At 37.5% G+C, this 12,532-nt stretch overlaps 1 protein-coding gene across 2 annotated transcripts in view; it reads right to left on the bottom strand.

Moving 5' to 3' along the window:
• kif18a (kinesin family member 18A) overlaps positions 1 to 12,532 on the bottom strand; it is a 28,525-nt gene that overhangs the window by 772 nt on the left and 15,221 nt on the right. Inside the window, exons 14-17 of one of the 2 annotated variants that reach the window (XM_041036303.1) lie at positions 10,633 to 10,689; positions 5,065 to 5,443; positions 2,008 to 2,100; positions 1,670 to 1,770 (exon numbers count right to left, since the gene is read on the bottom strand). In XM_041036303.1, coding sequence (XP_040892237.1) covers positions 1,670 to 1,770; positions 2,008 to 2,100; positions 5,065 to 5,443; positions 10,633 to 10,689 — 630 coding nt within the window. The remainder of the gene's footprint in view (positions 1 to 1,669; positions 1,771 to 2,007; positions 2,101 to 5,064; positions 5,444 to 10,632; positions 10,690 to 12,532) is intronic. The other variant, XM_041037102.1, reaches the window with a different exon arrangement.

Here is a 12,532-nt window from a genome sequence, read left to right as displayed (position 1 = left end):
GGACAGACACCAAACAAGAAATAAGAATGAACACAACTTTGGCAAGGACACACCATGTTTTATACATATCGAGTAATATACAGTGGCTTCAGAAAATATTCAGATATTCAATATTCTAAATGGATGAAACTGCCGTTTTTTCCCATCAATCAACACTCGATAACCCATAATGACAAACGGACAATCTTGCAAAATGTATTTAAAAAAACAAACAAAAACAAAAAAAAACAACCTAAACTTAAACCTCTCATTTACAAAGGCATTCAGACTCTCAGTCCAGTACTTTGTAGAATCTCCTTTGGCAGCAGTCACAGCTTTGAGTCTTCTTGGCTCTCTATAAGCTTTGTACACTTGGATCTTGGTAGTTTATCCCATTCTTCCAGGCAGACCCTCCCTAGCTCCATCAGACTATATAGGAAGTGTCTGTAAACTGCCATCTTCAAGTGTCTTCACAGGTGTTCTATGGGGTTTAAGTCTGGCCTTTGCCTGGGCCACTCATGGACAGTCAGACTTGTCAGAGTGTTGTCTTGGCCATACGCTTTGGGTCATTGTCACACTGAAAGGTGAACCACTGTGTGCATTCTGGAGCAGGTTTTCATCAAGGACATCTCTGTATTTGGCTGCATTCATCCTCCCCTCAATTCTGACCAGTCTCTTGTTCCTGTTGCTGAGAAGCACCCCCATAGCATGATGCTGCCACGACCATGCATCACCATAGGGATGATATTAGCCAGGTGATGAGCAGTGCTGGATGTTCACATAGTTTACAGAGTTCTTCTCAAATGGTTAAATTCTTGTCTCATCAGACCAGAGTCCTTTAAATGCCAGACAACTCTAGAAAGAGTCCTGGTGGTTCCAAACTTCTTCGATATCACAATTACTGACACCACTGTGCTCCTGGGAACACTTCAGAAATGGTTTTATACTTTTGCCCTGGTCTATTTCTCGCCCCAGAATTTTATCACAGAGGTCTATAGAGAGTTCCCTGGACTTCTTGACTTGGTTTTTGACATGTCATGCAGTGTGAATTGTGAGACCTTATATACACAGGTGTGTCCCTTTCTAAACTATGACCAGTCAATTCAATTTGCCACAGGTGAACTCAAATCAAGTCGTAGACACATATCAAAAATAATTAACGCAAACAAGATGCACCTGACCACAACTTGAACTGGCACAGCAAAAGGTGTGAATACTTTAGTAAATAAGAGGTTTCAGGTTTGGATATTTAATTAATCTGCAAAAAAAGAGTTCACTTTGTATTTATGGATAACTGAGTGTAGACTGATGAGCAAAAATGGCAGTTTAATCCATTTACATCATTTTGTCTCCAATATAACATAATGCATCGCAACATTTTGGGAGGATTTCACCCCTTTATTTCTAGAAAGTTCTTTGATTTTCAGATTTTAGTTTTTAAAAAACACAGCTAGCTTTATATCTCACATCATGAAAACCATGAAATAAAAACCTTGCTTTTTTGTATTAATCAATCAATCAATCAATCAAGGGGGAAAATAAAGTTCTTGATTAATTGATTGATTGATAAAAAGCAAGCTACATATGGAGCAGGCTCAATTTAGAGTTATGAAAGACATACCAAAGTAATGCTTTATAGGTATTTTCTCTTTAATGGATGTCTTCTTCAGCTGTGTGTGTCGACACTTACCAGCAAACCGGTGCACTCTGAGCGGTCTGCGGACCACTGAGGGGTCTTTCTTTATACGCTTTGGTGCAGAGAGACCCTGTGTTAACTCCTCTCTGATGCTGCTAAAGTGAATAAGACAGAGAATATAGAAAAAGTAATCAAAGACCAATCAACATCAAAAGTTCCTCATCATTTGTAACTGGATTCCTTCCTAATCACACTCAAAACTGGCTGGTAATTTTGTCACTTTGTCATATTTTGGAGTCATAAATATGTTATAGCAGAGTGTTTTTATCCACTGCCAGTATATAAAGTGAGATGATTTACATGAATAAATAAAAAAGCCAGTGGCACGTTACCGGTTAAATTTGCGCTTTCCTTGTGCAGCAGACGTCATGTCCATGTAGGTTGGGTTGGCTCGTCTCACATCTTGTAAAGACGGGATCTGTTGTCTACAAGAATACGAAACATTTCCCCTTGTATGCAAAATACAACAGCTTATAGCATTTTATTTGTGTTGTACTGGAAAAAATAAGTAAAAAAAAAATATGTTTGAACTAATCTGAATGCATCAGCATTTAGAAATTCGGACATTGTTGTTACAGATAAATTTGACACTGGAATTTCCAGGTATGAAATGAGTAAATCAAATGAGATGAAATGAAATGGAGACTTCATTCCATTGCAGGACACAGACTAACATTTTGGAGACTGGCCATGTGACTGAATGTGTCCTATGAGCTGCTGGTGGCATCTAAAAACCCAATGTAATGGGTAGATTCAAAATCCTACTTGAGGAAATCAGCCTGGTGATACTGGTATCACTCTGAAATTAACCTTTTGTAATTAATCTTCCTCATTTATTACTCAGCCGGGTTTCCACATTGGTTTTACTGGAGTTGCCTTTTTCCCCCCCATTTCTTCCAAACGTGACAGCCTAAACTTTTTTCCTCCCTCTAGTGTCCTTGTCTGCTACACTTTGGATGAACCCTACCCAGGGAACTGCCACTCAACCTCCTCCTTGCAATTTCAAAAAAAAAAAAAAAAAAAAAAAAGTTGCCAGAGTAAAACTAATGCACCAAGTTTCTCAAACTCATTCACTCTGTTCCTCTAAATTTGGCTTTGTCTGTTAGCACTATCTAGAGTGGCCAGCATGTTGGTTTGTAAAAGGTATTGCTTTTCTTTGCTAACTAGATGCAACATTTTGCCTTTGAAATCTGACCTGTCAGTTGCAGACCAACTTAGTTACCGGGTGCTAAGTGTGTGCTAGTTTGTGATGTTTCCAAGCAATTCGATTTGTCTGTGTTGTGACTTCACTGATAGAAAGAATTTTGATTTTTGAGGTTGGCTAGTAACAAATTAGTCCAACATATAAAACAATACACACTCAACAAGTTAACGTGAAGGTTCCTCTGCTGGGAGCTTCATTCACTAACACGAACCCTTTCTGCTGCTATAGCCTGAAATGTTTCCTATTTTATTTGCCAGTTCCAGCTGAAGACACGGATTTGCTCAGCTGACTTAAGCCTCTTGGCCCAATGTTCCAGTCTGGAAACATGCTGCTGATGAGAATACTTATACTATTTGCACTCTAGTCTCTGTTTTGTTTTGAATAAAGTTTGGGGGATTTACCACTTTTGAATGGTTTAGTCACCAGCCAGACTGAGCTTCTTTCACACAGAATTCTTCAGTTGCTTTGAAATTTTCAGTGGGCAGCCAAAGAGACGTTTTTTATGATTGTTTTTAAACATGGAATGAAACTGATTCAAAAGATGCCTGTATTAGCTCCCTCTGATCTTTTTTAAAGATGCAATCGTTTTTTTTTTTTAAACTAAATTAATAGAATTTTTCTTTATATGCTTTGCACTTCAGTGAGGTTTGTTAAAAAAATGTGATACATTTATACTATCAGAGAGTAATGTTTAATTAAAATGTGTGATACAAGAACTGTCTGGCTTTAAAAGGCATGAATACTGAATCAAAGTTGAATCATCATGCTTTTGTTACAGAGTTGGGAATTTCACCAAGATTAGCATGAGTGACATAACAGGTTTTCCCCTCTGTACCAATTTCTTTAGAACCATCAGGAAAAATAAGTGAAGATGTCCCTGACTGTTTAAACTCTATTTAGAGAGTTAAGGACATTCATAATTTGCGTTTGCCATTTTTATTAAAAGTTTAAAAACAAAGGAGTAAATTCTGATTTCAATCCTCTTTGCAAAATATAAAAGTGTTTTCAAAGGATTTTGTAAACATATATGCTGCTGTTTTAATACCATGCACATGGTATACCTGGCAACTCAGTGACTGAAAAATTATCTGCTGCTAGGCTACTGACTGAGCAATTTCTAGCTTGTCAAGATGATAATAATATTAGATCAAATCATTTTTAGATGTATAAGACATCTGGGTGGTTGTGAGTGTAGCCCAGATAAAAGGACAGGAAGCGCATGAAAAATTGAGAAACACAAAGGCATGTGTGCTACATCAAAGAGCAATTAATGTTTGGAAAACAGGCTCAGAACTGAGACTCTTGATTAGTATGTCCAGAAGAAAATGTGATTTTTGCTGCCAACCAACTGTAATGATGCTAATATTGCTCACTGGTATATTCCCACATCTCTCTGTTAATAGGTCAACTAAAAACACTCTTTGGCCAGCTCTGCATTGCTGAGAAGTGCATGTTGAGATGAATTGCTCGGTGAATGGGAGGCAGGAAAGTGCAACAACTGGTTCTGATACATTGTGGCAGCTGCTGCAGCTCCACCCCGCCCAAACCTGACTTATAAAAATGTTTGTCTGCAGTTAGACGGTGATGTTTTTTGAGTTTCTGTTTCTGCTGTGACGGCAGTATTTTCTTTGGTGTTTCAGTTACCTTGAAGAGAGTGTTTCCTGTTGACTTTCTTACAATATTTCCTGTTTATGAGGAGAGAAGTGTACACTGCTGTAGCAGTAAATCGTGGAGTGACCACAGGAGTGCAGTAGGCAGTATGTGGATGTTTCGATGCATTTGTTTGCAACTACTTCAGCGTGGAAAAATGCTGCACCATATGGACTGCCAAGAGGACCAATGAACTGTGTAGAGTCAAGAGAACTGTAATCCACATTACAAGCTAGCCTGAAAACTGACTTGTTCTGTTATCTGACTTTAGGAGGGGAAAAAATATCTTCTGAAAACATGAGAAGTGTGTTTAGTAGATAGACAGAAAGTTATGGTTCAGTTTCTCTGAGTATTTGTGTTTTTTTGTAAATTTATATGCCTGAATGCTTAGGAAGTGCAACTCCGCAAATGTGAACCCAGACATTGTTGTGTTATTTTAAATACAAATTTTTGATTTCCAAAACATTAAAGTGGTGCTCTAAAATTTGAGAAATCAGACTATATTGAGAAAGTTAAAACGTGAATATTTTCTCACCTTTTGTTAGGAATCTGGTTCCCCTCATTGGTCTTGGAAGGATGGAGTAGTCGGCTGTGACCCGGAAGGTCAGTGGACCTTGGTGCTTGACAGGGACTACCATTGCTTATTATGACAGTAGCATTACATGCAGTTTGATCATCGTCCAGAACTTCAAAGGTCATGTTGGGATCCATGGTACTGGTGGAGCTCAGCGGAAGGGCCTGGACAGTCCTTTGAGGAGGTTCTGGTGTGCACTGGAGTGGGAACATACCCTCCTCAAACGCTTGGGCCTTGGCGATGGTCCGGGGGCTTTCCGGTGGCAGTGATGCAGACAGATTTCTCCTGATGGGCATTCTGGGACGTGGTTCAGGTTTCATATCTGTTTGATTTTCTCTACCTAAAAATCCAAACCATCAGAAACAGTTAATATAAAGCAGCAATAAAAGTAATTCAACCTAACTGACAAGTGGTTTTGGTAATTTCACATTAGTAATTTCACACAAGTTTTAGTATTTGTGTTTTTTCCTGTGCTTTTCCCACTAAGTTGAAGTGCGTGTATGTGTGGTGGCGGTGGTAGTTTTTGTAGAAAAATATATAAAACTTGAAATATTTCAGGGGCTTTGAAAAAAGGAATTGTGTAGGCACAACTTGTTCCTCATCAAAAAACAGAAAAAAAAAAACAAACTAATATTTGAACATTAGAGATGAGAGTCAAATTGGCTTGCAGCAAACTGAAAGAGAAATGTCCCTGTATTGCACTTTCTGCATCCTGTCTTTACTTTATTAAATTCTACCTGTCTGCAAACTGATTTGTTTTAATGGGTCAAAACATTGTGTGTGTTGTGTATTTTCTGGTCTAAATGTCACATGACATGTGGATGTAGGATTTCAGCAATGTCACCATGTTACTTTGTGACTAAAACGTTACATGCTACAAGAATGAACATTATTTCTGCAAACTGACACTGTTTCAGTGCAAAGGGATACTGTTTTCTTTAGGCTAGAACATTTTGCTGTGTCATCCATCATGAGGTCTGCAGGAAGACAGAGGGACCATGTGGAAACGCAAGGAAAGATTGTGCCATCTGTATTGACTTGATAGACAACTAGCAACTGAATTTGCCTTTGACAGTCTCCATGTTTGGTTGGTGGTTCTGTCAACACACATTGCATCAGTTGTCAGATTATATGCAAGCCTTTGGCCCACCTCACTTTTGGTCCTCAAGAAGCAATTTACAAGTCATAATGTTACATCATTTCAAGCCTAGTTTGAAGATGCCAGCATCTGTAACGTGCCATCTCTGAAATACATTTATCAATGCACTGTTTACAACTATGGACCTTGAATGTGAAAGTAAATCAAACCACTTTAAAAAGTGAGCAGGGCAACAGTAAATCATCACTCCCCAAATGATGCCGTTCCCCGTACTCAATCAGTAATCAGTAATAAGTGCTGAAGTGCCAGCCTTAGGCTAAACAGTGCAATTTAAAAAATGTCACAACAGAGAAATGAGATGGATCATTCCCTTAAGTTACATCAAAGTGTGACCAGTAGTGTTGGAGATATTATGCATGGCACAATGCAATTAAACATTAAAGCACCTTCCTTGCACATATAAACATAAACTTTACTAAGACAGAGTAGAACTGTGACATGCATTCTATCTGTAAAAAGTGCTGCATGTTATAAATACACCACAACTGAAGGATTTTATTTGTTGACAACCTGGGAACTTCTTTTTTTAACAGAAGAAAACATGGTGCTCAAACACACGACTCTGAACTCTGTGAACTAAGCTTTTTAAAGGAGAAAATGTAGATATGAGCAGTTGTCTGTGCTAAGATTAGCCAGTACTTCTGTGACAGTCAACTGTTTTAGTGGGACTCAACACAGCAAGTGTCTTGCATTTTCCAAATTTGCAGCCATTGTATTTTTTTTATTGTTAGTTTCTTTTTTAACATTTATGCATTTTTATCAATTAACTGTTTTTTTCTTTCTTTCTGAGATACTGTGAGAATTTCATAAAATGTCAAGCCCTCCTCGGTTTGAGCCAGAATGTGTGATTGGGAAAATGACCCCCATAAAACATAAAATGTTCTATCATTCCCACCACTCTGGCTGTTCCCCCTACAATCAAGGGCACAATCAACGCTGTTAGCAGTCGTCTAATTGTTTACATTTCAAACGCTGTATCAACATTTATTTTGTAAGTTAGCCAAGTTACAAAATGAGACGTTGAGCATTGCAAGCTGCTGCCTGTATGCTTGGCCAAAGATGCTTTGTTAGAGTGAAACCCCACTCTGTATGTTTTGATAAATAAAAAGCTAGCATGGACTGTGCCTTTTGTTGTTGAGCCTGTTTTTCATTGAGTTCAGGAAATTTGAAAGAAAATCCATGACATGAACTGGGAGGTCTTAGCTGACTTGGCATGGAATGACCCATTAGTGATGATTATTTCAGGAAAGCAAATTCCTTATGTTTGTTTAATTTTTTTTAAAGACAGTTGTAATACACAGCCATGTTTGTACAGTTCAGTGCCTGCATTTAGATCAGTGCTGAAATTAAAACAGGTTTAGCCGGAATGACAATGAACCCCTCTGTTCTCTGTGGTTTTCTTCAGCATTAGTAATTTTAAACACTAAAACAAAAGTACCAAATTATGCATTTATTTATTTATATATAAGATTATATATTTCCATACTGATTGATATATGAAATGTTATCCAGTATTTTTTTTTTTGCCACAGTGTCTGTCTTCATTTAAAAATGACAACAGAAACTTGTACAGGCTGCAGAGCCGAATGAGGTTAAATCACAGTGTCTGCATCATATTATGAACTCATGGCATTTCCTGCAGAGGTGTGGTGGGGGTTAGGGTGGGGGCGAAAAAAGGAAAAATGCCAGCACATAAAGGAAGTTAGAACACTAAAAATAAAGGTGAATGACTGATTTATACATTATCCTAAAATATCAAAATGCAATATTTAGAAAATGTGAGTCAGACTTCAGACAGCACACGGAGTGAGGAGATGGTGATAAATAGCCCTTTTCTATGGCAGAGGAGTTGTCCCTAGCAATAAATGGCAGCAGAGTTCCTTCAATCACATATTTTTGGCTTGTAGGGGATTAATACATGCATGAGTTGCTATTTCTGGTGGAGGCTGCACTGAATTAGGGTCGCCTGGTTGCTGCTGCCTGTTTTTTATAGTGCGCCTTTTCTGGTTGGTGGAGCAGGGGAGTTTACGTCTGTTGACGTTTTTTCCTGCCCTGCTGTGGATCTGCATTTTCATGAATGAAGCTCAAGAGGGATTGGGAGGGTTAGATGCTAGACAGAGAGAGGAAAACAGTTGAGGATAGGAGGGAAAGAAAAGTAGAATGGAGGAAAAAGCCAGACTAACAGATGTTTGAAGCAAAAGGGACAGCTAATATCTAGGAAGGAAAAAAATAGAGAGGAGAGAAGTGAGGGGTGGAAGATCGAATAGGAATGTAAAAAGAACAGCGCAGAGGGGACAGTGGGAGAAAGCTGAATGAAAAATCATGAAGCTATTAATAAATGCATGTGTGGACATGTTACAATCATCACTGAGTTGTGGAATGCAGATATGTTCCTTCAAAGAGATCACTTTCGTATGATTTGCTTTTATTATGCAGTTCACAAAGAGTTAATGCTCTTTCAAAACCCCAACCCTCTCTAAAACCGATGAAATTTGATTGGCTTTGCAAGCTGCAGGGTGGAGCTATTTTTCATAACATGCTGCAGTGACTACCATTAAGAGCTGAGGAAGCAGTAAGGGGCTGACAAACAGCATCAGGATTAGACCAGAACAGTTTGTCTGAATGCTAAAATAAAAGACTTATTTATTAAAACATCTGTGCTATTTCAACTCTATATAATTTATAATTTGCCAGTAACTGACCAGTCATTTAACATAGCTGATTGAGATGCACAACATTTACAAAGCTGTACCTCAGAGTGGTAGCTCTAGACTGAAATTAAGATGGACAGGGTGGTTTTCAAGGATGCAGGTGTGAGTCAGTGAATGCATAATTGAAGAGGATGCACAGAGATATGATTTTATTAGAGAAATGAAACTGTGGCTACATGATCGCAATAATGTGAAAACAGTGATGCACAGCCAGTTATTGAATAAATTACACTGATAGTCACTACATGGCAATTCACTATTAAGCTATTGTTAAGCTTCTAAAAGTCATGAATGTATGTTGTATGAATGCATGTCTGAACAATGAATTACTTCACAAGGTGCTGCTGCAGGACGAGATATGACGATTAAACTGCCTTTTTATATAGATATTGTTGACAAAATGTTTACATAAATCTTTGTGTCAGACACATTTATTTATAATAATGTACGCCTGTGCCCACTATTGCTTAAGGGACATTGTTACTTTATGCATCTAAAATTCATAGTTTACTGCTTAGATTACTATATTATTTTTATGACCTTGGTTAATTTTGTTGTTAAAAACATTGATTAATATAAACACTATTCTATTTGTGCAAGGAAACAGCATCTATTGGCATTTTTCAAATACCAGATCTACTCAAAGCTTGATGCATTGTTGCATTTAACTGAATGAAGGCAAAGTTTGACCATTTAATTATTTTTTTTTGTTTATCCTGAAATTTTACCATAGTTTTACAATTAGAGTGTGTGCAGGCATAAACACATGGATAGCCAATCATATATGTGTTGGCAAAGAAAAGCACAATTATGAGTGAGTAACAACAAATGGAGAAAACAATAAAACAACTGGCTTGACTTGTATGGTATAAATATGACCATACAGAAAAATAGGGTTTGTTAATATCAGAAAAACTTTCAAAATGAAATGCTCCATCAGAGTTCACTTGTTATAGCAACTTGCAGGGAAATTTGATAGCAGTGGTGACAAACTCCCTGGTGTTTTCATATTTAATTTCCATTCAAGGAACTCTGGTCATCTGGAAGAAGTATTTTCTTCAAAAGTTAAATTTCCCACAATATGTTTCAATGAAATGTAGACCACCTGCAGTAAATATCATTACAGCCAATTTGAACTGCAATATTTCACAAAGGTTTTTGTGTTACATTTCCCCAGAGGCCCCCCATGTACAGTTTTCCCTCTATAAAACTGGTTGTGAGTATTCACATCATTTTATTATTCAAGTTTTGGCCAGGGCAGAATGTCTGCAGCACAGCTATAAATCAAATTATATTACATGACTGATTTTTATTGTGTATTTTATGACTCTGAACAAGTCCTTTTTAGCTAAAATGCTACAAACGTTCAGCAAATAAAAAGCAACGTGGCAAAGTGAAAATTCAGACTTATGTGGAACAATTTCAAATTTTATATGGTACATTAAAAACAAATTTATGATCTGTGTGTTCTACTTCAATAAAACGCAGCATCGTCTCTTGAAGTGTGTTTCCATGAGTGTGATGGATTGAGTGAAAGGTGGCAAGGAGAGAGCAGATAGGAGAATGATTGAGGGGTGGGAGGGATTAACAGGTATGCAGGGGTTTTAGATTAATGACTACAGTATGTTAGCAAGACAGCAGAGAGGAGAGCAGATTTACCTTTTGGTGATGGAGCAGCTTTGCACAGTGATGTTCTTTTTGTGTGCCCCTCTGCACCTGTGAATCAAAAGAGATTCAACATGAACACATCATCACAATTACAACACAGAAAGCTAGAAAAGCTTCTGCAACCCTTATGTGGTTTTCTTTCACTGAAAATGTTATATTACCACTACATGTTTGAAAGGCGGTAGCTTTTTAATAAAAACTTTGCTGTCTGACATAAAAATGTGAAAAACTACCACGATGAAACCCTTTCTAACGGGAGCAGCGATTTAAGGAGTTTTCATTGTCTTGAGTTTTCATTGAGACATTCCATCAGGTAAACAAACTGAGATCCTATCGTCTCCTAAGAAAAAGTCAATCTCGCTTTTGTAAAACATTCAAGAAAATGAAATCTCAAGCAAAAGCCAAAGCATGATACAATGTGGCAGAGACATGAAGTCAGAATAGCTTGCAGTTTCACTCATGATGAATTCCTCAAACGCAGAGTGTTTTGGGTCTTATACAAACACCTTGTAATCTTTTAGACCTTGACCTGCAGGAGGATACGATAATATCTGTATTCTGGGGTCCTCACATTCTTTGTATTACTGACAATGAATTATGTTTCAATTGAACAAACACTCTTTCAAAAGAAGCACTAAATGTGATATGATTTGAAACAAGCCAGCAGTGGAGGAGAGGACAGGTGCAGAGTTTACCGTCTGACAAATGATAGACACCATCACAGTAATTGAGTATTGTTGGCCAGCTTTGGTTCATGCTCCACTGTCTGTCATGGTTTATATGTCATGAGGGACTGGTGCTGCTAGGTCATGCAGAGATGACAGTTAAAAATGAACTGTGCAATCTCATGGGTCCCACAACACACACTAGACCTGGACTGATGCCAGGTACACTGGGCCTTATTAAACTACCTTACGGGACACCTGACTAATATATTTCAAACTATTGAAAATTTGACTTTACATCTGGGTGTTGTGTGTGTATACTTGTCTTTAAGAAGCAGAAGCATCAAATGAAAAGAAAAAGATGGAAAAACATTTTTTAATTTTAGGTGCTGTAAGGGTATAACTTTCATTTTAACTTTGTGAAAAACATTTTCTTTGAAGTGATTGAGACTTAATTATATAATTAATATTTTCAATAAAAGCAGCATGTGCTTAATGGGATACAATTCATGTGTGTAACACACTCCATGCTACTACTACATGTAGCCTTACAGGTCTTGGGACTTAACATAATATCTTGACCAAAAACAGTGTATTGTGAAAAGTGCACGTCAGCTGTAATTATGATTTAAACAACAGAAAAAAAGGTTTAAGTGGTAAGCATAAACAAGTGTGAACCTATAATCATCTTTTCAAAATATATTACATAAAATAAAACTAATTTAAGAAAGAAAATTGTTGGATTGTTAACCTCTTACACATCCTGCCTGACTGTTTGACTGTCAGTTTAGTGTTAGCTAATCTTTGCCAAGTGGCAGTGCATCATCCCTGATGGATGACCTCAAATTCAAGCAAACACATCTAGCTATAAGCTAAGATTCTGGATATGGGAGGGATGAAAGGCCAAGTAACATTTTCTCCTTTAACGGGTTGACAAAGATTCATTCACTGGGAAGCCTCTGTCCCTCTCTTTCATACATTCTGGGAGGGGGAGGGGTGAGACTGTAACATGCTGCTGATAGAGTTAATCGAGGAGGAAGAATCATTTATATATAATTATTGGGGCGACCTGCCTCCTCATAAAATGACGCCTTCTCTGTATTTCTTCCCACCAACACAAGATGACAAATATATGTCTGTTTTGTTTTTATTTTTATTTATTTATTTTGTATGTGGATTTTATTTTGCAAGTGTAATGTTAGTACTGAAACACTGAGTTGACAAAT

This window comes from Toxotes jaculatrix, chromosome 1, assembly GCF_017976425.1.
Source record: "Toxotes jaculatrix isolate fToxJac2 chromosome 1, fToxJac2.pri, whole genome shotgun sequence".
Taxonomy (NCBI): Eukaryota; Metazoa; Chordata; class Actinopteri; family Toxotidae; genus Toxotes; species Toxotes jaculatrix.
Note: the sequence above shows the minus strand (reverse complement) of the source record. Positions and strands in the feature narration are given on the sequence as shown.